The sequence below is a fragment of the Erythranthe guttata genome, chromosome 2 (assembly GCF_056151865.1).
Source record: "Erythranthe guttata isolate IM_541 chromosome 2, IM_541, whole genome shotgun sequence".
Classification (NCBI taxonomy): domain Eukaryota; kingdom Viridiplantae; phylum Streptophyta; class Magnoliopsida; order Lamiales; family Phrymaceae; genus Erythranthe; species Erythranthe guttata.
The window spans coordinates 1602615-1630174 of NC_142534.1; the positions used below are offsets into that span (position 1 = coordinate 1602615).

At 35.0% G+C, this 27560-nt stretch overlaps 8 protein-coding genes and 1 non-coding gene across 10 annotated transcripts; 1 reads left to right on the plus strand and 8 right to left on the minus strand.

Annotated features, from left to right (window-relative positions):
• Positions 1–24: 24 nt before the first annotated feature.
• Positions 25–761, minus strand: CML30 (Calcium-binding EF-hand family protein). Its single transcript, XM_012981495.2, has one exon. The coding sequence runs from the start codon at positions 685–687 to the stop codon at positions 136–138; it is 552 nt and encodes a 183-aa protein (XP_012836949.2). The 5' UTR covers positions 688–761; the 3' UTR covers positions 25–135.
• Positions 762–914: 153 nt separating this feature from the next.
• SCO2 (protein disulfide isomerase) lies at positions 915–3315 on the minus strand. Of its 2 annotated transcripts, none has more exons than XM_012981494.2 (3): positions 2744–3315; positions 1865–1991; positions 915–1227 (listed from the first exon to the last, which is right to left on the minus strand). In XM_012981494.2, the coding sequence occupies exons 1-3, from the start codon at positions 3134–3136 to the stop codon at positions 1166–1168; spliced, it is 582 nt and encodes a 193-aa protein (XP_012836948.2). In that variant the 5' UTR covers positions 3137–3315; the 3' UTR covers positions 915–1165. The 2 variants fall into 2 exon arrangements, with proteins under 2 accessions (XP_012836948.2, XP_012836947.2); XM_012981493.2 differs by having other exon boundaries at positions 915–1230; positions 2744–3244.
• Positions 3316–3773: 458 nt separating this feature from the next.
• On the minus strand, positions 3774–6567 carry LOC105957356 (Leucine-rich repeat (LRR) family protein). Its single transcript, XM_088823268.1, has 9 exons — positions 6389–6567; positions 5751–6300; positions 5025–5488; positions 4821–4956; positions 4649–4720; positions 4479–4547; positions 4312–4383; positions 4153–4227; positions 3774–4057 (listed from the first exon to the last, which is right to left on the minus strand). Exons 1-9 carry the CDS (start codon positions 6459–6461, stop codon positions 4048–4050), a joined length of 1521 nt encoding a protein of 506 aa, XP_088679394.1. The 5' UTR covers positions 6462–6567; the 3' UTR covers positions 3774–4047.
• Positions 6568–6746: 179 nt separating this feature from the next.
• TRNAR-CCU (transfer RNA arginine (anticodon CCU)) lies at positions 6747–6819 on the plus strand. The gene has a single exon. It is a non-coding gene; the product is annotated as a tRNA-Arg (tRNA).
• A 396-nt stretch (positions 6820–7215) lies between these two features.
• Positions 7216–9653, minus strand: LOC105957560 (Vacuolar import/degradation, Vid27-related protein). The gene is made up of 2 exons (XM_012981491.2): positions 7790–9653; positions 7216–7681 (listed from the first exon to the last, which is right to left on the minus strand). The coding sequence occupies exons 1-2, from the start codon at positions 9434–9436 to the stop codon at positions 7397–7399; spliced, it is 1932 nt and encodes a 643-aa protein (XP_012836945.2). The 5' UTR covers positions 9437–9653; the 3' UTR covers positions 7216–7396.
• Positions 9654–13456: 3803 nt separating this feature from the next.
• LOC105957355 (ethylene-responsive transcription factor ERF109) lies at positions 13457–14668 on the minus strand. The gene has a single exon (XM_012981281.2). It carries the CDS (start codon positions 14578–14580, stop codon positions 13657–13659), a length of 924 nt encoding a protein of 307 aa, XP_012836735.2. The 5' UTR covers positions 14581–14668; the 3' UTR covers positions 13457–13656.
• Positions 14669–15436: 768 nt separating this feature from the next.
• On the minus strand, positions 15437–17359 carry LOC105957416 (ceramide synthase LOH2). The gene is made up of 6 exons (XM_012981337.2): positions 17130–17359; positions 16599–16798; positions 16345–16500; positions 16080–16265; positions 15788–15966; positions 15437–15676 (listed from the first exon to the last, which is right to left on the minus strand). The coding sequence occupies exons 1-6, from the start codon at positions 17247–17249 to the stop codon at positions 15657–15659; spliced, it is 861 nt and encodes a 286-aa protein (XP_012836791.1). The 5' UTR covers positions 17250–17359; the 3' UTR covers positions 15437–15656.
• A 536-nt stretch (positions 17360–17895) lies between these two features.
• On the minus strand, positions 17896–20061 carry LOC105957415 (ceramide synthase LOH2). Its single transcript, XM_088823205.1, has 6 exons — positions 19731–20061; positions 19131–19342; positions 18764–18919; positions 18483–18668; positions 18207–18385; positions 17896–18093 (listed from the first exon to the last, which is right to left on the minus strand). Exons 1-6 carry the CDS (start codon positions 19848–19850, stop codon positions 18074–18076), a joined length of 873 nt encoding a protein of 290 aa, XP_088679331.1. The 5' UTR covers positions 19851–20061; the 3' UTR covers positions 17896–18073.
• Positions 20062–22843: 2782 nt separating this feature from the next.
• On the minus strand, positions 22844–25578 carry CYP707A4 (cytochrome P450, family 707, subfamily A, polypeptide 4). The gene is made up of 9 exons (XM_012981490.2): positions 25249–25578; positions 24821–25151; positions 24551–24700; positions 24219–24458; positions 23970–24059; positions 23777–23855; positions 23515–23621; positions 23258–23376; positions 22844–23160 (listed from the first exon to the last, which is right to left on the minus strand). Exons 1-9 carry the CDS (start codon positions 25464–25466, stop codon positions 23046–23048), a joined length of 1449 nt encoding a protein of 482 aa, XP_012836944.2. The 5' UTR covers positions 25467–25578; the 3' UTR covers positions 22844–23045.
• Between the last annotated feature and the right edge of the window lie 1982 nt (positions 25579–27560).

The window sequence follows — 27560 nt, forward strand, 5'->3', positions numbered from 1 at the left end:
TAGGTTTGAATTTAACTCGAAATATACAAAAGCTAAATCTTATTGCTGGTTGCAAGGACACAAATACAGGTATGTATTTCTGAATTTGCTAACAACGTAAATTCATTTCACAAACAGTTAGGTTATTCGGCTAAATTAATACGTAGTCATTGTGCGAGTCATCATAGTGATGAACTCGTCCGAGTCAATGACACCATCTCCATTAGCATCCACAGCTCTGACCATTTTCTGGCAATCTCGAAAGCTGCATCTTTCTCCAAGTTTTTTTAGCAGTTCGTGAACTTCTTCTACTGTTATTTTTCCATCGTTATCTTTGTCAAAGGCTTGGAAAGCGCGTTGCAGATCTGCTGCTTTCACCCCACCGCCCTTACGCTGCACCTCCACAAACTCGTTGAAATCGATGAATCCATCACCGTCCAGATCTGCAACCTCGAAAATATTCTGCACTTCTTTTGTGAGGAGGTTTCCTTTACCTAACGCCTTGAGTACAGCTTTGTACTCTTCGGGTGATATTTTGCCGTCTTTGTTGGAGTCGAATTTGTTGAATACCTGCTTTAGCTCTTCGATGTTGGGAAAGTACATGGGCAATGTACCGGAGTTTTGGGAGAACATTCTTGAAGGTTTTTTCAAGAATTTCTTTTTTGAAAGGTTGTACTGCATGTCCAGAAAACTAAATCTTGGCATCATTTTCTTCTCTCTTTTTTTTCTTTTTTGCTTTGCTCTTTTGGTTGAAGAACAGTCTTTGAACAAATATATATAGGGGCATGATCAAACTTTACGAGAGAAACGCGTTTTTGAGTTATCATGATTGCGTAAATCATAAAAGAAGAATAACTTTATTCATGGACTACATTCAAATCACACAATCAAGATTCTTATGTTAATAGATAAAAGAGGAATAAAGTGCAAAGGGGTGAGATTACAGAAAGACATTCTTATCCTTGGTTCTGTCTCCATACATTGTTTCGTGCAAGGGCATCTTTGTCAATACCAGGTATTTTATTTCGATTTCTCTACAACTAGTCGGGTCGAATACAATGAGCTATTTGCCTATAATAACTGGAAAAATACAACAATCTCACGTCTTTAAAGAATGTCCCCAACTGCAAGGAAAACTGGGGTTGGAAAAACTAGTGTAATTTAAATAAGAGGTGAAGAAATTCTTTTAATTATCCAAGTCTTCCATCACATCGATATCCTTGCGTGCTGTTATCTTCTGTACATATCCTGCTAAGACAAATACATGTACATCAGTTTTCCATACTTAAACAGTTACTCTATAGTGGAAAGCTTCGCAAAATATGATACTTAAACAGTTACTAGCGTAAGGTGAAACATACGTACCAGAATACAACTTATCAGACAAGAAATGTCAAAAACATTCAGGAATGATGAATTTCTACTAAAAGTTTTGTTGCCAGAACAAATCTGATACGAAATATTGCCAAAATATCAAAGACAAGTGAAGCATAATACCAAAAAAGATGTATGATCAAATGTGATAGAAGAACTTCAAGTAGAACTACCTGCAACTTTAAGATTAAGACAGGAAAAAATTACAGCTGAAGAATGAGTAAAAGCATAAAAACTTTTACCAAAGATCGTCTATCTTTTAAAAGAGAATATATGAAAAGCCCAAGCAATGATGAAGTTCGATCCAAAAGCTATTTTGATTGCAAGAAAAGGGCATCATCATGGATAGGTTTACCTTTTAGCCATTATGAATGTGCAAGAAATTGATAATATTTGGACACAAATTCCAATAGGAGAATGTAGCATCGCTGTTAGGACAACGCTAAAACTAATTCGTCACATTATTACGATTTTTTTTCCTTCTTTTTTTAATATTAAAAAGAAATATTACCAATTCCTTGACAAGGTATACATTTGCAGAGGGTTTCTTTTCCTCGTTTATTATAGTAGCTGACCAAACCAGATCCTTGGCAACTACGGCATTTCCCAGTCCATTCGTAAACCATTGGCTTGCAGTCCTGCAGCTCCATGATAAAACAATACAATTACAGCAAACAGAACTCCAGAAGGAAACATATGCTTAAGTCGAAACTCGAATTAGTTAAAGTATTGTATCCAGATATATTGTACCAATTAAAAGAACAAATTCCTTTGTTGCATCTATAGATTAGAAACAACAACAGCTGCGCAGAAGATAATAACTTAAAATCAGAAGTACATTGCTTCCATATAAAATCACATCAAAGTTGAAGCTAATCAATTTCAATGGAAGATTTAACTCTGTAACTTAGAAGATTCAATTACAATTGCTTAGCTGCAAGTTAAAACATTGATTTCAAATTAGAAATTCCTCATTTGTAAACCCCCAACTAAACTTGTAAATTCAATCAAATGAGAAACGAAAAACCCCGATTTTACTTTTGTAGTGATAGTACAGAAGAAATCTAATTCACAACCAGCCAATTCGAAGAGAGAATATCCAGTCACCTCTAACAGTTAAAATTACTATCCATTTTCGATTATGAATATTCATTCATACTTTAAATGGAACTCAATAGAGTGAATTCAATAGAGTGGTTTATTTCCTTATCAGAGAAATATGCTAAAACTCCAAAGAACATAAAAAATGTCTACAGAGATGAACAATGAAACACTCAACATGAAAGCATTCTACACTCTCACCAAATAATTTGCTAACGTTCACACCTCTATCAATTTATGAACAAATTGATTTTTGAATTTCAATTTTGAGACGAATGAAACGACGTACCTGCGTTACAGGGTCGCAATTGAGTCTCTTATCAATTTCCTCCGGCGACACCGGCGAAGAATTCGGATGAGTCATGGGGAGAGGAAGCGCATCGCCGTCGTCGGCGAAGTAGCTCTCCCGATCTCTCGACCAGTTCTCCTTCTTCGCATTAATCTTCGTATCCTTGTTATTACTACTCGAAATCCCCGACCCTGTATTATCCGACGAACCACTGCCGATTCTGATTCCGGCGGCGTCGGAAGCTGAAGCGAAACTGAACCACGGACGGGGGTAAGTGTTGTCAGCGGCGGCGGCGCGGCAGCGGAAGGCGGCGAAGGAAGGGGAGAGAGCGGGGAGTGAGACAAGTGGAGGTGTGGAAATGGGGATAATTGAGGTAGGGTTTATCGGCCACATTCCATATAAATGTTTTCTGGATATATAGTTATAGAGAGAGAGAGAGAGAGAGAGAGAGACGACAATTGGAATGAATTTTGGTTTGGCGGAGAGTGAATGGTATGGTGTGGGTTAGGACTTAGGTAGCGTCGTCAGTTCAGTATAGCTACCAGAAAGAGGATTTTTTTATTTTTCTCTTTAAATTCATAGATTCATTCAACACTTCAAATTAGAACCAAATGAAGTTTGTTAATATAACGAACCAAATTTGAACACGCGTATTTTCGTTAATTAAGCTATAAAAGTTAGAGTCGGGCTCGAGCTCGAGCTCAAGCTCAATTAAGAAAATAAAAGGAAAATATGGCAAAAAAAAAGTACATGAGCTCAATTTATGAACAGTTCGATTAAAGTATATTCGAGTTTGATCTGATAGTTTATCAAACCAAACTCAAACACAATTATGAATGTTTGAAAAACATCAAACAAATTTGAACAAATATGCGTTCAGCTATTGCTTACTCCCGTTCTTGAAATTATTAACATTTGATTCCACTAAAGCGGGATTTATAAATCATGCAAGTAGTCCTGAAAACGTCATCGATCACTAAAACTTAGCTTAAGGGGTATCGAAACCTCTTCCACATAAGATGGTTAAAAAAAAAAACACCTTCATTGTAGAAAATTAATGTAATAATAAATACTATGCACTAATCATATTTGATAATATTTACCATAAATCTACAATACAAAAGGAGTCACATAATTCCCATATACACAACAATCATAATTCAAAAGAAAAAAAAAAACTAAATAAACAACCTTTGCCCTAAATATAAATCTTCATTGCAATCTCTCTCTCTCTCTTTCCCTCTCCCATTTGCAACTCTAGTGCTTCATTTTCCCTTCAATTTGCCTCCACACCATCATTTTTTCTATGACAGCCTAATACACATAACATTAAGAAAATTCAGACACAAATAAATGCAGTAAAAACAAAGTATTTTAAGGATGTATTAAAATTTAAAATCAAGACTCACCGAACACTAACACCGTCTTTCTTTGTCAGAGACTCGGGAATATTACTACCGTCGAGTTTGTTGTTTTGTAGAAATCTGCAGCACGCGATCAAATTGCGCCTTACAAAATCATCTCGTAAACGGATATAAATATCACCCGTACTTGTAGAAAATACTTACACTTCGTGAAGATTCGGTAGTTGGCCTAGCGAACTAGGAACCGCTCCTTCGAAATGATTGTTCTCTAAATGCCTTCATTTTTTTAAAATTCAAGGTAATTAATTAATTAATTTACACAAAATCATTACAAAACTAAATAAGTGAGAATCATAAATCATTTCCCTTACAGAATTTCTAAAGACTTTAGTGCACTCAAATCAGGTATTGTCCCTGAAAATCTGTTGTCTCCAAGCAAACTGAATAATACAATTTCAGTTATTACAACATCATTATAAAAAACAAAAATTAATAAAAAAAATTAAAAAATAATTTTTTTTGTTAAATATTAATTACTTACAGATGTTTCAATGCAGTTAAGTTAGATATACTTGCAGGCAACGATCCATACAATCCGAATCCTGTCAAGTCTCTTCATCCATTTTTTTTTCCAAATAAAAGATTAGAATTAATTCCTCATACACTTAAACTTCTAAAAAAAATTTACTTTAATTTCTTTAAATAGAACTCACAAAGAAAGAATTCGAAACGGAGCTTGTTTCGAACACGAAACACCGGTCCAAGAATTCTGTCTAGGCAGACATGGATCGCCCGCCCAATCTTCCGGCGGGTTAGATAGTTTTTCTCGTAATTCCTCCATCGCCACCACTAAAAAAAAAAAGTAAATCAAGAAAATTTAAGACATTATACTATGAAAAAACAGAGTTATTTATTACCATCTCGAGTAACGGTTTTTCCTCCGGAGGACAAAATCTGAAATAATTCACCAGCATTGATCAACGGTCCAACGGGAGTTCCGCTACTCGGAATAAGAGTAATTTCGGTTTTGCCACTAAGAGGCCATTCGGCACCGACAACACTAAGTCCACTATCCGTGACATTGAGATTTTCGTAGAACTTAACTCCGTTTATATAAACGTCAAAGACTCTCCAGCTGTAAGGGCTTGGATTTCGATTGTCTTGAAAGTACAATGCGATGTAATAAAGTCCGTTCGGGAGCAAAAACGGGGGCCAGTTTAGTACGAGGTTCTTTCCTCTGCTTGTTGTTAGTGCTGATGAAAAAGCCTTCTGTGGTGGAATGTTCCAGAATGTTCCTGGACTTACGCTCGACTGGCTCGATACGAACGGGTTTTCGTCCTTGAATGGCTGCCAGTACCGATTGAAATTGTCGTCCGGAAAACTGATTTTTTCGACGTAAATTAGATCACAAACTATTTTTTTTTGTACTATAAGAAAACCAATTATATACAGTTAAACCTTTATAAATTAATTCAGTCGGGACTAGCAAAATTCTATTAATTTAGTGAAATATTAAATTATCGAACTAATAATTTAGTAGGTTTTTACCCGGTCGGGATAAAAAAAAAAAAAAACTATTTTTTAAGCGAGGTTATTAATTTACCGAGGTTCTAATATATATATATATATATGTATTTTTTTACCTAATGATGTCACCTTCCGAGCCGAAGCTATTCCTCGCAACGCTAACCAAAACATTCTTCTCGAAATTGGTCGAATTATAAACCGAATCATCCAAATAATAGACTTCGAGCGACGAAATAAACGGGCTCGAGCCATGCACGGTGTGCTCGTTTCTCGCCAAACAAACACTCAGAAACTTATTCTGAGCAACGACAACAGCCTCATAGTACGAAGAGCCCCCACTCGCGTAATCCTCCGTGGTGTTCACCACGCTCCATTTCGTCCCATCTATCATCTGATCGAAAATCGGGGGGTCGATACCCCCATCGAATCTTCCATAGAAATAGATTGTTTTGACGAGATACTTCTTTTCTTTGATGACGGGGAAGGTGTAGCAGAACTTTCTTGCGTTTTCGTTAGGGAAGAAACGGAGGGTTTGTAAACGAGGTAATATGTCGGTTCTGTTTAAGGATGTTTTGTTGCCGGTTGATATGTAGTTGTCGTCGGGGATGTATGTTAGAGGCCCTTCTTCGGCATTTTCGCCCGCGCCGCAGTTTAGGAGGTAATTACCTACATGCATGCATGCATATATATATATTAAAGAACAAAGAATTGAATATGTAAAGGAAATTAGGTATATATATAAATGTGAGTGTACCTCTAGGTTGTGGGGTGGCGTGGATTGAAAGGGGGATGCTGACAAGCCAGAGGAGGAAGATGCAGGTGGACATGGCGGCGGAGATTGGTGGCGGCAGTTTCCGGTAAGGGAGGAGAGAGAGAGAGAGGAAGGGAGAGAGGGTGTGGAGAGAGAAAATGATGTAATAAGAATGAAATGTGGGACATGAGTTTAGGGAGATGGTATAGATCAAGGGTTGTGCATGGAGATAGATTTGCCAGATAATAATTGACTCAGCCTCATTGCATTCTCAATGTAATTACTCTTTTGCCCTACTTTTATTTTCTATTATGTCGACAATGTGGGTATATATAATTTTAAACATCTTCTAACAATAACAGCGCCTGTAGCTCAGTGGATAGAGCGTCTGTTTCCTAAGCAGAAAGTCGTAGGTTCGACCCCTACCTGGCGCGTCTTATTATTTTTTGACTCCCCTGTACAAAAGCGTGTTGTTTTACAACGCTTTTCTAACACCTATATATACACCTAGTACAAAAGCGCTGTTCAGCATTTCTAACACGCTTTTCTCCTTTTTTTTTTCCTTTCCTTTTTTTATGTGACTTCATACAACGTTTTCATTACATCAACTTTATGTTCTCCATTTGATGAACCCCGGATATAATTTACATCTGCTCAGTCAAAAAATAATTTACATGCTTAGAACAAGTTTCTGTCTCAATTTGAATGTTTATTACATCGTTTTCTAATGTGTGATGCCAATTTTGTTCTCTCTCATTTTATAAGCTTTGAAAGAGAGAGGCATATTTTAAATACATTAAGAAGCTAACACATGACCTGGACAAAATACATTAGTAAAATGCTTCAACAATATAAACCAAACAATATCTGCAGAATACCTTAAATACAAGACACACTGTTCTCCAGTAAAACATCAAGAACCCACCACTCGAAAAAAAGAAGAGAAATACTCGACTAGCACAAATTTAATAAAGAAACAAAGCCCCCGACCCAGCCACCCTGCCACGTCATTCACCGCTTGCCAGACGACATGCTGAAGGAAGTAACTTTCATAGGAGTAGCCACAACCAACGGAGCCTCTGGAGAATTATCAAGCGCATACTTATCGTGCATAAACCGACTCTCGATAATAGATTCATCCTTCAACACTATTTTGTAACAATAGCAGCTCTTCAGCCCTTGCTGATTCTGATAACAGTGATGCGCGCTGTTCTTCACCTGCTGAAAATTCCATATCACACTAAACTTCCCCACCGTCGCCACCAAATGCTTTTCTTGCTTCCCACTTTCCGTCACCTGTCAATAAAAAAATAAATTAGAATCATAATACAAGCTACATTCCCAATTCAATCCGTAAAAAAAAAAAAAAAAAAAAAAAAAAAACCGTGTTATATAGTAAATTACCCAAGAGAAATGGCCTGCGTGGAACTTATTATTTGCTCCAGCTAAATGCGCATCCACAGGGGTTAACTTCAACAATCTTGGAGCTGGAATTTTATTCCCCATTCGACCACTGAAGCCAGTTTTCGTCCGACCATCTTTATCCGTGAACAAAGTACAGATCAAGATCAAATACGTGTCCGTTGTACCCAAAACCCACTTCCCATCGTAAGTAACATCGACCGAAGTAATAGGCGAACCAAGCCCTGGAAAAGCAGTTTTCGCCTGCCTCATAGAAGTTCTCGAGTACAACCTTATCTTCCCATCGAGCGATCCAACAACAATGGATCCATCTCCAGCGGTAGCAAAACACTGAAAATTTGTCCCTCTTGAAAACTGATGACCCTGTGTCCAATTCAACACGGGCGAAGAGCTCGAATCCGCCATCTTCTGAACAATCCCCTTTCTATCGCGCATATCCCACTGACACAATCTATTGTCGTCTAAACCCAAGAAAGTCGACTCAGAAGGGTCTAACTGAGACCCCTTTGCATCACTGGTAATATCTTTCATGGAAATATCAGCACCATCTTTTTCGAATTTCCAATTTGTGACGATTTTTCCAGTTTCGATATCCAACTGGAGAAGACCAGGGGAGTTAGTGTGAGATTTCCCATCCTTTAAGGGACTCATGAGCATCATATTCGTCTCTCCTCTCATCAAAAGTGCCTTCTTCGGCGTACCGGAGTTTCCACCACTCCAACCCAATTTACTGTCGTCGAATTTTACATACACTCCTTTCCCATGAATTCCATGGCTAAAGTTCTTCACAACTTGAACCCCTGAATCACTAACCAAAAAACTATTATCCAATGCCCCCAAAGCTAAGCTCTGTATTCCACCACCTGTGGCGGCTTCTTCGAATTCCTCCAACAAATCTTGATTCTCCCTCTCTGAGAAATCGACGGGTCGTTTGTCCGGATTCTTCCACACACCATCCTCTGCATCCTCCCACATAGAATCATCTGACTCATCAGGTTTCATCCAGCCTATGAAATCTTTCCCGTAAATTTTCACTTTGTTTTCATCTGTGGGTTTCAATCCGTAAACATTCTCAAACAAGCACTCCTGGAATTTAGTGACGAAGCTCCTGTACTCGTCGTCTGCGAGGAATTTCAGAGCCCAAACACCACCGTCCACAAAATCAACCCTCCTCTGATCCCCGAAGAATTTCATCTGCAATTCGGTGGAAACCCTAACCTTAATTTTCCTCCCCACTTTCAAAGCCCAAAACCCCTCCCCCCGGCCCAATTCGTCGGCGTCGTAGTCTTCCTCGTCGTCAATTTTCAACTTCTTAACGAACTTATAAGAACAGAGCTTCTCCGAAACAATCCATTTCGCCTTCGGAGTGTTGCCGCCGATGTGAATGTAGAGCTTAACGGCATTTCTGAGATCGGAATTAGGTTTCCGAGGGGGAGGGGAGGCGCTCTTCGGGTATTTCAGCTTTAACGCCTGCAGCCTGGATTCAACTTCGTCTAGGGTTTTTGAACTCACCTTCGGGGTACGATCCTCTGCGTCGGCGTAATCTTCGGAATCCTGCTCCTCCCGATCGTCGTCGGAGTACTCCGAATCGGAGAGTTCCAGACCTTCCCGACTCTGTGAACCGCCCATGACGGTGGCGCTCCGCCGCTCTTAATTGATCGAAAAAAAAAATCAGTCTCAAACTTCTGGAAATCGAAATTCGAATAGTTTCACGATAATCAATAACAGATAGTGATTTGAATTTTAGGTGATAGAAGGATTTGAAGGCGTTGATTTTGAGGAGATTTGCAGAGAGAAAATGGCAAGTGAAAAAAAAATGAAAATATTGGGATGTAAAGTTTATATACTGGCCGGGTATCACAGGTGGCGTAGATCTTAGGCGCCACGTGTACTCATTGCTTGGTGATGAAGGAAAGAGAGATGCGCGGAGAAAGCGTGGTGAAGCACATGTAAATCGTGATGTTTGCTTTAGCGACTCTCCTAAAAAATTAAAATTTTAATTCAGATTGATTTTAATTAACCTGAATTCAATTAAATAAAAAATAGTTATATATAATTAGTGAGACATTCGGTAACAGTAATCTTATTATAATTTATAGTATTTCACAAAATAATTACAGATGTAATATTTACTAGTGATTTTAGTATATAATACCATTTAATGGCAAATTTCAATTCTTATAGTGGACTTTGTTTATTATGTACTCCCCCGTTCCCTATTAACTGTTTTTTGCTTTGCACAAGTATTAAGAAGCTCAATAAATGTGTCTTGATTTTAGGTAAAATATATTAGAAAGACTAAAATAACCTTAATTATTTAATGATGTGATAACAGAGTAGTTGAATTAATAAGGTTAAAATAGGAAAAAATGCATTTAATGCAGTATTGGAAATATAAAGTGACAGATAATATGGAACAAAAATATTTTTAAAAGAGATAGTTATTATGGAACAGAAGGAGTATTAGATTATATTTAAAAAAAAATATAGTTATTTATGTATTCAGAAAAAAATAAAATTAAGTATTTTTTAAATATTATTAATGAGAATTTTATATTTAAAATATCTTTAAAGGGCTCTTAAAAATATGAATTTATTTCACGTATAAGGTTAGAATTTTGTTGTGAACATTGAAATAAGTTTTGGGCCAATTACCTACGATTGGACCAATGGGCTTAAATAAAAGACGAGTCTCACTTATTGCAAAAGAGAATTTTGACCAGCAATTATTTCAAGGCCCAATAACTAATAAATAAACTTGGAGGGTTAGGGCCTGTTTGGCTAAAGGTTATTTTTAACAGCTAATATAGGGATAATTACAGTTTTGATCCCCCAAGTTTGCACGTTTTTTACTTTTGGTCCCCCATTTATCGCCGTCAACAAAATACACACTAATGTTGTCAAAATTTAACACATTTGGTCCCTCCGTCTGTTTGACCGTCAGGAAGTAACGGTCAACTGTTGAATTAGGGTTGAATTTGAGATTTTTCATAGATAAAAATTGCACTCAAACCCCTGCATTATTTTAAAATATTCTATAAACTCCTAAAATTTTATTCAACCCTAATTTAACCCCAATTTCACCATTTAATCAATTTTGACAAACGACCGCGATTTTTACCAGCATTTCCGCAGACCGTTGACCGATGTTTTTTTTTTTTTTACTTTTTTTTTTCGGCATTGACTTTTTAATTTAATATGATTTTGACGCCGTTCACCGACATTGTATTCTAGGTTAACAATGTTGATTGTTTTTATTTTTCTTGATTTTTTATGAGCTTTTTTCTTGTGACTTTTTTTTTCTAATCAACACAATTACCGTAGAACACAATAATAATACTATATCTAGTATCGTAATATTAAAATTACAAACTTCTAATAAAATTTTTATCTAAAATTCTAGGGCCTAACTACAATTTAAAAAAAAATATAAAATCCATAATTTGTTCCCCTCATTTTTTTTCTTCGTGGAACCGCTAGTGCATCCCAAATTTCTTCCCAAAAAAATATGAAGAAGATGAATTAGGCATGTGCGGAGTAATTTGGAATGAGATAACCACTCTAGGTTAACGGTTTTTGGGGCTAACACTGCCGTTAATTTTTATCTTTTTTTTTTGTCTTAAATTGTTTCCGTTATTGAGATGCGTTGGCTTTTTCCTTTTTTCTTTATTTTGACTTTTTTTTATGATATTTTTTTCTTGCCGATTATCAGCTTTGAATTTTTTTTAAATTACATTTTTCCATTACTCAACAATTTAAATAAAAATAAAATAAAAATCAAGAGAAAAATGTCAACGCTGTTAACCCGACATTCAACATCGGTCAACAGTGGCAAAAAAATCAATCGAAAAAAGAGTCAACCGAGTTAAAAAGAAAGTCAAGGTCGGATTACCCAATTTTGAAATATCGGGGTCATTGGTTAAAATTGGTTAATTGATGAAATTGGGGTTAAATTATGGTTGGATAAAATTATAGAGGTTTTCAGAATATTTTGAAAGAATACAGGGGTCTTATTGCAATTTTCTCAAAGAAAAATCCCAAATTCAGCCGTTGACCGTTACTACTTAACGGTCAAACAGACGGAGGGACTAAATGTGTTAAAATGTGACAACATTAATGTGTATTTTGTTGATGGCGGTAAATGGGGGACTAAAAATAAAAAACGTGCAAACTTGGGGGACCAAAACTGTAATTATCCCGCTAATATACGGAAGACCATCTTTATCCGACCCGACTCTCCCCGAAATTCTAGAGCAATGCCCGCCCCGCAAATAAATGGTTAGGGAACGAATTCTATTTTTCCCCCCGAAAACGGGTTCGGAGTGGGTCACATTTGTGTAAACCAGCCCTCCACATATATACACTTAAACTTGTATAAATTAATACAGTCGGAACTAGCAAAATTCTATTAATTTAGCGAAAGACTAAATTATTGAACTAATAATTTAGTAGATTTTTACCGAGTCAGGATAAAAAAAACTATTATTTAAGCGAAATTATTAATTTATCGAGGTTATACTGTAACTATATATATTTTTTATTTTTTATTATTTATTTATTTATTATTATATCTCAAAGCTAAAAAATTCGATAAGGCTACTTACTCTGTGATGTGATTGAATCGCAGTGGGGCTCAACTCCCTAAAGAAACAAAAAATACAATGATTGGAAAATATACCCATACACATACTCGGAGTAATTAACACTCGTGGAAGTATCCCTTCATTGTTTCTTAGAAGCACGTGTTAAATGTTTGTTTAAATCTGGTGACTGGTAGTGTATTTTTATTCAGAATTCCAGCACATGCCTGAAATAACAACTTAGTATCACCACTAAATTTAGAGGATTCAAGCACACGTGTTAATTTACACGTCGCCTTTATCCGTCTTAAAAAGCATTTTCAGGTGCTATGCTCTATCCATTTTTTTATTGAGTGGGCCCCACTCGTCGACCTCTTCATCATAATTCGTGGGAACTATTAAAATAAGATTCAATTATTTAATTAACGACTTATTCTTTTGTGGATTTTTTAATTAAAAAAATAGTTTGGTAAAATTAAAATGAAAAATCATTAATAGTTGAAGTTCTTAAAGGAAAATGTGTTAAATATTAAATATTTTATTAACTTGGTCATATTACTCAAAAAAATATTACAAGAATTTGATTTCAAATATGACACTTTTTGTCCAAGAAAGCAGTTAAAGTCTTTAAATATTGGATTATGGTAATTATAAAAAGGTTTAAAGTATGTATATTCCAATAATCTCAACTTTGTCTCATCAATGGCATATCTTTTGTCTTGTTTTTTAATTTGAAATATTGAGCACTTTAATATATTTTTTTCCACCTAAACTATAAATAAACATTGATTTACTTTAAATTTAATAGAATTTACAATCTTCAAAATGTATACGCGAAGATAAAGATTTTTTATATTAACAAATGGTCGAAGCAAGAATTCGGTTCTTTGTCTTTAATACATTACATTTTTATATAAACCAAACACCTTCATTTTTTACAGGTGACTTTTCACCTATTATTTTCCATAACTAAATTATTTAAATAGTTACTGAATTTCTCATTCACCAACACTTAATTTAAAAAAAAAAAAAAAAGATTAAATCCACTTATATTATATGTAACTCAAAATTTCCATCAAAGAGAATCATTAATGTATATATACTTTCCCTAAATAGTATTCTTTTACTATTGAACTAGCTATAAAACAGAGGAGAATCCCAATTCTTGAATTTTAAAATTGTTTCAAAAAATAGCACCACCTCTAATAAAAAAGAAAAAGAAAGAGAAAAAAAGTAAATAATAAAATAATGTAATTAATTAGCATTGCACTACACGCAATGAGCATTAATTCCGCCGCCATTAGCAGAGTCCGATGAACTCCCGCCATTGTCGAAATCCATCATCATCAGCCACTCCTTAATATCATCTTCTCCGATCACCAAATCACCGTAATTATTTATCTCATAATTATTATTATTATTATTATTACTGCTCGATCCAATTTCCATTTTCCCAAAATTTTCTTGTTTCCGCTTCTTCTGCATTTCAATCACCACATTTTCTTGCTGATGGCAGAAAGAGGAACTCGCCGCCGTAGCCACGGCGGCGATGGAAGAAGTGGCGGCACCAACGCCGCCGGCAGTGTAGTCCGAGAATGGAAAATTGAGCTTCGCTCGGGGCCCACGGTACTTGATGGCCGCCCTATCGTAAGCACGCGCCGCGTCCTCCGCGTTCTCGAAAGTTCCCAGCCACACACGCGCCGCCTTGTGTGGGTCTCTTATTTCCGACGCCCACTTCCCCCACGGCCGCTGCCGCACACCCCTGTAATTCTTCTTCTTCCTCTTCTTCCCATCCTCCGCCGCCGCCGCCACTGGCGGCGGCGTCGCTGCTGAAGACGGTGCGTTGCTGTTGTTGTGGCTACTCTTGTTTTCCTGATCGTCAAAGAAATTACAGCCCAAGCAGCCATTTATCCGGCAGAAGCGGCAAGTTTCCAAATCATCGGAAACAGAGATAAAGCCACCACCGGCGGCGGCGCGTCTGAAATGATCAGAACCACAGAACTCGTAACCCGCGTTTTCGGCGGCGGCGCCGGTGATAACGTTTTTGAGGGCGGAAACCATGATGGAAACTTCCTCCTCACTGGTGAGACGCGGCGGCGAAAAATGAAGCGGCGCCGTCGTTGAGCCGCCGTTGCTGGTACAGTTACTACTCGTACTTTGGTCCTGCTTGATTCTCTTGTTTGACTTCTGCATGTCCGCCGTCCTCAGATAAGTTGACTTTTTCTCTCGTCTTCTTGAATTAATACTAAAACTTAGTATTGTCTGAAAATTTGTTTTTTAGGAATGTGGGGAAAATAAGGTCAAAGGGGGGCGTTATATATATATATATATATATACGGGGGGGCGTCCTCGAAAAAGCCAGAGAGATGCCAGCTCAGAGTCTCTCGCACACTAGTTTTACACGGTGTGTTTTCAGCTTAGAAAAAGCTATTTTTGTTGGCACGTGGTGGACTATTTGATTAGCTGGCAGTATGACGTCATCCGGTGGAGAGTTCACACGGTGATTTTTTGACTGCCTGTGGGGACGGGATGACGTCATGCCTTACAGAAATCAAACGGAAGTCCATTTGTATAATATGACGGAAGATGAGGGGCATTAGTATAAAAAAAGTGAAAATAAATTTTATTACGGAAATTCGACTTTTAAATTACAAATTTTGCAAATCAAACTTTACCACACTATATTGTTCATGTAATATGTAATTTATATATGCAACATAATTTATACATATTAATAATATTATACAAATATTTATAAAATATAATAATATTATACTCTTTAAAGTAAAATATCAATACAAAATTAATAACAATAGTAGTGTCTGTAAAATATAAAATAATTTATAGCCTATCATAATTCCTAATATATATCTATATATTTATATTTATATATTTTTTTCCTATCAAGAAAAAAAAGTTTCCTCTTAATATTTTATATAACTATAATAATTAATGATTGATTTTTCCGACTTGGAAAAGTCAAACATTATTCAACAAGTATGAAATTAATACACTATTATTTCTTTTTGGTGTCACTGTCAGCCCAATCTTGTAGCAGAATATTATTGAAACCTGCAAATATATATATAAAATTACAAAAAAAAAAAAAAAAATACCACATTAACATGGTTTACGAGATATACTACATCTGTTGAAAAACATCGGGTGGTTTTGTACCATATGTTTATAAGAATAACTACCACTAACGTGTTATTATGTGAAAATTAATGGTGTGTCACCCGGGTGCAGTGTCTACAAAATCATTCTGACTATTCATCATCTTCTGAATCTGTGTTAATAAGCGAGAAGTGTTAGTAATAAGGATCGGAGAATAATCCGATTTTTCGGGGTTTTTTTTTTCTTTTTTTTAGCATAAGTAAAAAAAATAAAAAATGCAAACCTGATCTTATGTCTTCCCCAACTTTGCCTCTATTTTTCAGCTGTCTTAAAATCATTTCAAAAATTAATTTCCCCCAATAAATGTGAAAAACAAAAAGAGTGAACAACATTGTGTTCAAAACATAGTATGCTCCCATAACATAAGTCTCAGACAGCTTCAGTACTTTACATGTGTGAATGCTGACCAAAAACAACAACAATAATCAGAAACCGATTTAATGCGACAAAATACCAGCAAAAAAGAAAAAAAAAAACCGAGAAATTTTAATCGATTGGAAAGCAAATTAATTAACCTTGTTGATCTTAAAACCCAAAACGGAAAAAAGACAAGCCTAAGTAGAAGCCACGACAATGCAAACAAACCGAAGCACACGCTAGCGCCAACCTCTTTCCCCGAGTACTTGAAAATCTTTGCAGCTTCGAGGAATACATCGCTCGCGTCGTGCAGCGCAAGAATAACCGCTCCTATTTGAAAAAACCTGCAAGAAAAGCTCGTCGAATTAAAAAAAACTTAAGCAATTTGACGCAATTATATATATGTTTAATAAAAATACATACCTCAGGACGTACGAATACGAAATCAGAGTCACGGTAACAACGTGATGTGACATCATCACGGAAAAATCCTTCCGTCTCGTTTCCCACGCAACGAGCGCGAAAATGCTGTATATGTAGAATCCACATTGGCACATGTAGATAAGTTTCAATGCAAGCCTGCACCGACGAAATTTATGAAGTCCCTTATTAGTATATAAGAAAACTCCGAGATCAATTTTGTTCGTAAAGCACATCACTAATTCGATTAATCTTACTTGAGCTCTTGGTTAGGCCAGCCTGTAAAGCACTGATTTACGTCTCTAAACCACGGCTCGTGATAGATAGTTGCCAAAACGCAAAACTCCATAGTAGAATAGTACGTAAGCTTCCACATCGATTCCGAACATTTCACTATTTTTGCCGTATTCTGTTTCAGCTGAGTGGTTCCTCTGCTCAATAACCAGATTGCCAGCCTCTGTAAACGATCGAGTCAATTGTGAGAAACGAACTGGAAAAACAAATCGCTAGCTCGTTATCGGTTATTTGCTCAATATAAGTTAAACTCTCGAATACCGTAAAATCGGAAAGCCTTAATTCGAACGCGTAATCATAAAACATCATTCAACAAAAACAAATGAAAACTCACCTCACGATTTACGATACATAAACAAATCAGTAGTTAGTGCTTTATGGATTATTTATGCTCAAATTAGATCATGAGTTAAACACGTTCGAATGCCGTAAAATCGGAAAAGCCTTAATTAGAACGCAAAATCACCACGCAGAGAAAAAAAAGGCTCACTTACACGAAAGATGAATCGATCGAGGAAAAACCTCACGACAACGAACGCGAAGGCGAAGTAGAGAGCGACGATGAAATGCCACGCGCTGGGTAAGCCATTGGAGTACTTCCAATTTGATTCCATTAGCGAATTCCAAGGCAACCAACAAGCATTAATTACCGAAATTTAAAAAAAAATGGTGTAGAAACGTAATCAACACGAAAACGGCTCTACATTTATGAAATTACAGCGATAGGGGAGAAGCTAGAGAGAGAGAGAATTAAAAGAACACAAAGGAATGGGGGAAATTAGTTTTTATTCATGTGGAAATGGAGTTCTAGTTTATATGGCCGTGAACTTATAGTCACGCGCGCTGCGCCCACGTTTTACCGGCCGGTTCTTCCCACGCTCTTTTTTCTTTATTTATTTATTATTTTTTTCCGATGCTCTTGATTTTTTTGGTGCTTTTCCCAATTTTTATAAATCACTATCTATTAAGATAATTTTTTTATTTAATTTTTATTATAATGTACAATTTTAGATCCTACATTGAAATTGATTTATATTTAAATTTTTATATATATATATATAAATATTTATGCAATATTATTATAAAAATATACTACTTACCAGAAATTTTAGTAGTATGTATTCTCTTCAACAAATTAGAATCTAGCGTCATATGCGAGTTTGATCGAATCCTTATCAAAGTGTAGTGGGCATGTTTCGTCGTCTACGAGACGCTACATCTGGTGAAAAACATCTATTGTAGATTAAATACATGGTAAAATTCGATATAATCTTTAAATTTTGATATATAAAAAAAAAACAAATAACTTTTCAATGCATTAGTAATCAAAACAAAAATTACGAAAACGAAATGGATAAATTAAACTTGCAGTCTTTACAAGAAATCAAAGCCAAATTTCGACACCAAAAACCGCTTATCCAAGGATATAATCGTCCACCTACTCGTCCTCTTCCGAATCTGCACGAAGGATTAATAAATGTTGACATGTATCTTTTTCCTTCTTATTACAAGTCGAAAAATAAAATAAAAATCATAATTAGTAAAAAAAGAAAAAATAATAAAATGCAAACCTGATCTTATATCTTCCCCAACTTTGCCACTACTTTTCAGCTGTCTTAAAATCATAGCACAGATTAATTTCCACCAGTAAACATGAAAAACAAGCAGGGTGACCAACATTGTATTGAAGGTGTAGTATACTCCCATAATGAACGGCTCTGATAGCTTCATCACTTCACATGAGTGGTAGCTGATTGATTATATATCAACAGTAGTTAAACAAGTGTTTTTAATATTTAAAAAAAAAAATTATGAGAAAAAAATTAGTTTGAAATAATAAAACAAACCTTGAAGATCTTATAACCCAAAAGGGGAAAAAAACAAGCCTAAGAAGAAGCCAAGACAAGGCGAAAAACCCGAAGCACACACTAGCTCCGACCTCTTTCCCTGAGTACTTGAAAACCTTTGCAGCTTCGAGGAACACGTCACTCGCATCGTGCAGCGCAAGGATAACCGCCCCTATTCGAAACAACCTGCGGGATTCATCAATTTTTGCCACAATCATTAAAATAAAAATCCCAATTAATCGATGAATTAAAAAAAAAAACGAGAATGCAACAAAATATACCTTGCGAAACACGAAAACAAAATGAGGACGACGGTGACGAAATGATGAGACATCATTATAGTAAAATCCTTGCGACGCGTCTCCCACATGAGGAGTGCACCAATGCTATAGATATAGAACCCGCACTGGCACATGTAGATTAGCTTCAACGGAAGCCTAAAAACAATAGTAAAAATTAACAATTTTCAGATATATAAGACCTTTCATTTGATCTGACTCTGGTCACGTGCTGAATCATCGCCTCAACCAAAAAGTTCAAGTTGCTAGTGACACGGAAATTATTTAATATTTATATCTCCTAAAACAAGATCTAGAAGAATTATGCATATTCATATGTATTAGTGATATATATAGTCAGAGAACTAACTTGAGCTCTTGGTTAGGCCAGCCTCTAAAATACTGCTTTACGTCTGCGAACCATGGTTCTTGGTATGCAGTTGCCAAAATGCAATATTCAACGGTAACGTAATACGTAAGCTTCCACAGAGATTCCGAACATTTCGCTATTTTCGCCACTAATTCATCGTCTTTCAACTTATAATTAGGAGTTCCTCTCCTCAACAACCAGATGGACATCCTCTGTAATAGATACATACATATATACACATTTATTTTATAGTCAAAATAACTGCACCCACAAACATTTGAACCATTCTATATATTAATCAAGGTTGAATCACTATTATTTTGTACAAAATGAATCGCAAAAAGTAAGCATTCCGTGAAATGTCGGGTTAATTTGAATTCGACACGCCTATGCGTTTTCGATATTACACATGGGTAATAAATGCAATAACGCGATAAAATTTAATTTCATTCATGAATCAACAAGTACAATTGGCTAAAAAAATGTAAAAAAAATAAGACAGCAAGTACAAGAAAATTAAGTTGCTCGTTCAAGTAGCTAGAACATTCTAATTCTAGAAGATTTAATTAGAAACGAAGAGAGTATGTCGAGAAAGCTCACACGAAAGACGAAAGTATCGAGGAGAAACCTCGCTGCGACGAACGCGAAAGCGAAGTAGAAAGATTCAACGAAATTCCAAGCGCAGGTGACCTCATTGTCCTTCCAGATTGATTCCTCCATCACAAGATTCGAATCTCAATTACAAACCACAAAAGCATCAATCAATCAATCAATCAATTGAAAGAATATAGATATATGCACACACATTCATGGTGTATATATAAAGTAAAGTAATCCAACACCACAACGGCTCTACATTAAAAATCTTCCAACACCCAGTAGTAGTACAGCCATGGGAGAGAGAGAGAGAGAGAGAGAGTGTGTGATACGTATAAGATATATTGTGAAGTTTTTAATTCATAATTCACGTGGGCATGGAATTTTATATTAGTTAATATGGCCGCGCACATTTTTTTTAACGCCTTTGATTTTTGTGCTTTTTGAACTTTTAAATGTCACTGGATAAATTAATTAACGAAACAAAATTTATTTATTTATTTTGTGTGTGTAATGTGTATATATATTAATTATTTATTTAGAGAAAGAAGAACACGACATATATACCCGATCCGAAATCTGGCGGCAAAGATAGAAAAGGCGCCATTTTGCTTCAATATGAATTTTTGGGTTGGGCCCACACTTTATAATCCAGCTCATAGTCAACTATTTTCATCTTGACCATCATAATTATTCCTTTTAATCGTGGATGTTCACTTGCTCAGACTTATGCCCGATGGAACTGAACCGTTTTGAAAACGAACAGTTCCATGTGTAAGAACTATACGCGTTTGTGTATCTCCTTTCTCTATACTTTTAATGTCTTCCATATGTATGTATAATATATGTCTGTATGAGTAACGCGACCCGATAACACCAAATTTATCGGGATCCTAATTCAACTCCGAGTACACAAACAAACAACGGCAAAAACATTTTCGTTTCAGGAGGAACATGGAGTAAGATAGAAATGTCAGATAATTGAGATGGCGGATAATAATATTTTAATGAAATTGGGAATAGGCATGTCGGCAGGTTTGTTTGGGAATTGATTATAATAATATTTAATTTAGACTCGTGAATTTTAATATTTATAAAGGGAAAATAATTACGTTGGGGTTTCTTTTTGGTTATTTTGCTTGTTGGCATAGGGCTTGGGCTCATTAAAATTTGCGCCTACGTGGGCCAAGGCCCATCTTGGTAACTTTGGTTATTCACAATGACCTTTTGTGCGGAAATGTTTTGTCGATTCACTCAGGTTCGAATTTACGATGCTGATAATCGATTGACAAAAGTCTAGGAGACCTCAAAACACGAACACCCTTAAAATTTTGAGTGCGACAAACTTCTGGATATACTTGAAACAAAAGAGAAAACGTGGAATGCACAAATCAAGAAAAGACGACTGTAGTTTGAAATATTTTTAAGTGTATTTCGATAGATAATGATTCCATAAAAAGAAAGACCGTTTAGTGTAACATTCTACCTTTAAATAATCCAAAATCTTGAAGGTTCGTGCAGGACCTATCGTCTTCGTTTAAAAGTTCATTATGTCTTAATCATGTTTATAAACTAACTTTTGACAATGAAGGGTCTCTGTTATCAATCAATTTTAAGGGGATTATCACTAATGACTTTATTAAGTGATTAACTGTAAGTGCATGTGCTGTTAAGCTTCTTTGATTGAGTCACTAGTAGTTTCGTTGACTTTTCTCTTTATGGGATTTATGGCCAATAGTTTAAACAAAGTATTATTATTATTTTTTTTTATTATTTTTGATAATTGATATATCTTATAATGATACAAATTAAACCAACAATTTCCAAAAGTTTTAGGTACAATTTAGCAGTAGAATTCGAACTCTGATACCATGTTGAACGACCGACACCACCATAGAAAAATAATTCTATGAAATTATTTTTCGAAAACACTATTTTTCCCGAAAATAAATTAAAGAAATCCTAAAATGCAAAGAAACATATCCAAACTACTACAACTGTAGAATTAATTCTGAGATTTTTTGTTCTGAATTTAATGATTTTGGTACTAAATAATCCCTAAAAAAAGAAATTGTGGGTGATTTTTTGCACAATGTCTATTCTTAAGAAATTGAAACATCACATGACGTGGCGCCGACCAAATTACATTAGCTACAGAAAAATTGACATAAGAATGGTGGTCACAAATAGAAATAATAATACAATAGTGTTTTTAAATCAAAGGACCCACTAGAAAATTATGTGCACCTGAGAGAGTTCCCTTACCCAAAAGGAATTTCTAAATTAATTTTGTGCAGCCAATTAAAAAAATGACTTTCTTGATCTTCTTATTCATCGATGCTGACCCCCACAATCATACATTGTCAAAGTACAAGAATGTTATTCTTGGTTGTGTTCAATAATTTTGAGAAATTACCGTCAAATTACGGTCACTTCCTGATATAAGGTCAAATTACGAAAAAACCTATCATGTTTGGATAATTACAATCGCCTATCAATTATAAATCTTCTTACACGTTCATCCTTTCGGTGTCAAATTTAGTGAAATCTTCTACATTCCGTGATATGTTATCTAGTTTTATACTCGTTTTGTACAAAAAATGCAGTTTCAGATGCACCACAATATGATATTTACAAGTCAAGAGACACATTTTATGATCATCTTGTTTCAAAATTGTGGAGCTCGAATGGGGTAAAACGGGTACAAATTGGAGAATACTTCACTAAATTTGATACCGTAAGGGTGGACGTGTAAGAAGATTTATAGTCGATGAGTGGTTGTAATTATTGAAAAATAATGAATTATTTTCGTAATTTGACATTACCTCAGGAATAACCGTAATTTGACATTACCACACTTTAAAATATATTTTTTTTCACTTTTTTTCTTCTTCCAATTAGTTCACAATCTCTTTTTATTACATGCAATCAAGTTAAACTCTCGTTTTAGAGCAATGACTAATTCTCAATTACGTCGATATATATATATATATATATATATATATATATATATATATATATATATATGATAAATTAAATAAATAAATAAAGTATTATTTAGTGTTTGGTTAATTCAATAATATTCTATCGTGCAAAAACTAAATAACATTATAACATAATAAAATATTATTTCATTCACAATAAAAGTTTCACATTTAGATAGGTACAATATATATGTGGAGATAAATATTGCCCCCAGCAACATAGTAGCACACTATATATAATTTGACCCTTGATTATAAAAAAACAATTACAGGGTTTTTGAGGGGTGCATTCTAATAATATATATTTTGTTAGGGGTTGTTTTGTAATTTCTTGCTAATTGCAAAGCTCTTCGTTGTCCGGCTCGTTCCAGAACCGGGCCGGAAGCCCGTTATAAGGAATCGGAAATGGGCTGTACTGTATCGTATCTCGAGAGCTCACGATTTCCCATCTGCAGATAAACGAGAGGGTAGAAATGGAATTGTTAGTTAATAATTCATATTTTTTTGCATAAAATATTATTCATTTATTTTTTTCCATTTTCTTACTTTAATCTGTTTACCAAATGATGGATTAAAATCAGCATTTCCAGCCTGGCAAGTTCATTTCCAGGACAAGAGTGGGCCCCATTGCCAAATGGCATATATGTATTGGGCTTTGGAGCAACCTGAATCACACAGCCACGTCAGCAAAATTAAATAAAATCATCATTATATTTAGTTTTTTCTTTTACTAATTATTTAGAAGGGTATATATGGAATTGGAATAAATAAAATTACTTAATTGATGGAATATTTTCTTGTACCTCGAATCTATGTGGATCAAATTTTTGAGGCTCACTGAAAAATTCAGGATTGTGGTGAATATTTCTGAATAATGGCATAACTTTCCACCCCTTCGGAATAAGATAACCTACATTAAAATAAAATAAAATAAATAAAAAAATCAAATAAATTGACATTTTATTCTCATTAAAGTATTTCCATTCAAAAATTAAATGAAGGCCACATACACACACACAGAAGAGAGAAAGTCAAAGTAAAAGTCAAGATATGCAGAATTGTTACCATTGTATTCAACATCAACCACAGCTTCTCTGAAAGTGAAAGACACAATGCTTGCCATTCTTAAGCTCTCCAATATTACCTGCCATGCACAGTAAAAATATTTTTTAAAAAATGTATTCTGTAAAAAATGGAATTAAAAAATCATTTAAATTAATTTTTTTTTTTTTTTTTAAATAGCACAATAATATAATACCTTATAAGTGAGTGGCATATTTCTAGTTTGAGTCCATGTCAAGCTCTTATTTCCTTTTTCATTACACATGTATATTTCTCTCTGCTCTGCCTGTATATATATACATAAATTAATTCATTAATTGGCAAGTAAAAAAACATATATTATGTACTACAACATATATATATATATATATATATATATATATATATATATATATATATATATATATATATATATATATATTATAGCAATTAATTAATTACTTACCTTAACAGCTTCGAAAATTTTAGGATGATCATGAAGGTATTTAAGGATCCATGTTAACGCACTAGCGGTAGTGTCTTGAGCAGCAAACAAAACTCCGATAACATTATCCGCAATTTGATCGTCGCTTAATTCATCATTCTTCAAGCTAAGAAGATTCCCCAATAAATCATTCTCCACCATTTTTTTCTCCTTTCTCTCACATATTACTTCCTCAAGTATCTGACCTAGCCTTTTTCGCGCCTGCACCAAGAAAAACTGCGTCAACTTAATTATACGGAAATAAATTAAATAAATAAATATATATATTATTATTTTTTAATTTTTTTGCTTACCATCAAAGCTTTGTGATATGATGTTCCGGGTAGGTTTGTGGGGAAAGAATTGTAGCCTTTTTCCATTATAAAATAATTCTTCTTTAACTCTTCCTTATATTGTTTCTTCAAGTTTCCAAAGATAGCCAATATTCCCACTTCAAAGGAGAACTATACATACAAAACCATGCCATGCATGAGAGAGAGAGAGAGAGAGAGAGAGAGAGAGAGAGAGAGAGAGAGAGAGAGAGAGAGAGAGAGAGAGAGAGAGAGAGAGAGAGCAACATGCACCTTCTTCATTCCTCGGAATATGCTAACAACCTTATTCTTGTGATCACTGGCCAATGAATCCAAAGTGGAAATGGCTATGGATTCAATTCCTGGAATGAATTTTCTAATAGGATCAGGAGATAAAGAGCTCTGAACAAGCTTCCTCAGCCGATAATGGTAGTCGCCGCGGTGGAAGAACAAAGCCCACGGGCCGATCATCGTCTCTTTGCTCTTAGGGTAAGTGGGCTTAAACAAATCTGCATTAGTCACAAGCACAAATCTTGATGCCTCCGGGCTTGCCAGCATCACACACTTGCACCCTAGAATGTGTGTTTTGAATATCTCCCCATATCTGCATGCATATATAAAAATTTGTTTATTTAATTAATTTATTTATTTATTGTTATTAATGGAAAATTAATTAATTTGTTGAAGAAGATAATAAGAACCTTTTTTGCTTGTCGGAGAAGAAGATGTTGGGATCTTTGTGGTATAATTGGAGAGTTTCTCCTATGTAAGGCAAACCCATTGAGCCTGGGGGTAGTTTTGGTATTTGCTTGTGTTTTCTGATGAGGATTTGTTTCTTTGATAGATTGTAATAGAGAAGAGTTATAAGAAATAGGAGGATGTAAATTAATGTAGTGGAAAATATTTCCATTATAAACATTTGAGGAAATTGTTTTTTTTTTTCTTCTTTTCTTTCTCTTCTAATAATTTGTGAAGTCTTATGAGAGAGAGAGAGAGAGAGAGAGAGTGTTTTGGGGAATTTAATTAATTTCTCAATGAGATATGAGAAGGTTTGTTGTTGTTTATATAGAGCAACGAGATGAAAGTGGATGATAATGACATATTTACCCTTGGTGATTTAATTTATGGTAGATTTATATACATAAGGTACATTGCAACCAATGCTATGAGGTATGGTCAAATTATAAAAAAAGTCATTCATGTTTGGGTAATTACAAAATTATGAATCTTATTACACATCCACCCTAATGGTGTCAAATTTAGTGGAATCTTATAGATTATATGGAATATTCTCAAGTTTGTCACCCGTTTTATCCCATTCGAGCTCCACATTTTGAAACAAAATGATCATAAGATGTGTTTTTTTTGTTTGTAAATATCAGATTGTGGTGCATCAGAAACTACATTTTTGCACAAAAACGAGTACAAACTAGAGAACATTCTAAAGAATCTAGAAGATTATGTTCAATTTGACACCATAGGTGAGCGTGTAAGAATTTAAGTGCGGATCTTTGAAAACACGGGGCGATTGCATTAACACATAGAAAGGGTTCCAGCTCATTGGAGGTGATCTAACAGTTTCTAGATCCAACGGCTGTTACATCACGTCAACATATCATGGACCAGCGTCGGTGATGTACGGAATCCGAACCTTCGCGAGTGTGTGTGCGGACAACCTGTACTAGGGCCAGCCTATGGGGTTTATGATGAGTTTTAACCCATATGGATAAACCTAACTTGTTAAATCGTAAATAAAAATATAAATAATAAATAATAAATAAATAATCAATCTCCTTTAAAGTCAAGAAATTCAATGCTAAAATTATGTTTTCGGGTTGGTCCGATTTTTTTTTAATTGTGTTTACTAAAACATTAAAATAGTCGAACTACGTTATTTAATTAATTATGGACTAAATTCCTCTTATATTTATGATATGCCTAATTGTTATAATCCAACGGGATTACAATTTATTTACCTACTGACCCACGATTCCAATATTGAAGACCACTATCATCGAGGTCCAATCATCTTCAAATAAAGTTTGGGCCCAACAATCTCGACTAATGTATAAATAACAATATAATTCATTTTACTAAAGGTACGTCCTATTATCTGAGTAATACTATAATATGTATTCTCTGGCCTATTTCCAGTATCCGCATGTCTAACTTGAGCGTCGGAGGGGTTTCCGCCGGATCAACCTCCGGCTTAGTTTACTTGTTCTATGATCGCAGGTATCTCAAGGTCATCAAGCTCGTGAGCCAGTGATCCACTCTGCTCTTTCAGTTCATAAGGCGGTTTATTTCTAGCATCATCAAGTTACAACAAGTGGAAGTTATATATAATTAAATTGATAGAGTCCTTATGACCTCGAAAAAAAAAAAAATAGAATCCTCGTGATAGCTCAAGTGGTTTTGAGGTGATAAATTAGTACAAGGACCTAGTATGGAGTACTGACAAGTGCAGTGACGTGAAATTGTTCGTCAATTTTATCGGACCAAGGAATGTGGGCCCTGAACGAAGAATTTTCACATTTTTGTACAAGTTTCATTTTGGAATTAAGACTTAATTTGAGTAACAAAGTCAATTTCACTCTAACAAGTAGGCTTTCACACTAAGCCATTGGAAGATGGAGGAGGCGACACGTGTCCAAGGGAGTAGTTATATAGGACGAGAAGGTGCGGGTTGGGTGTGGGCGAGACTACAGAAAAGAAAGGTTAACCGGTTACCTAATTTAGCAACATGTCGGCTGCCTGACTTTGCTATTAATGGCTATCTTCTTCTTCTTTCCAATTTTTTTAATATTTAAATGCCAACTTCCAATTGGGAATTTTTAACATGATTTGGTGGATAATTTATCTTATCAGTGATGTGATTGGATATATTATCACGCCTGGGTCATAATTTCAATCTTTATTGAGAAAAAAGAAAAAAGAAAGAAAAAATACAATGTCATGATAGTAACAAAATTTGGTAATCGATTGAACTTCATAAAGATATATACCAAATTAC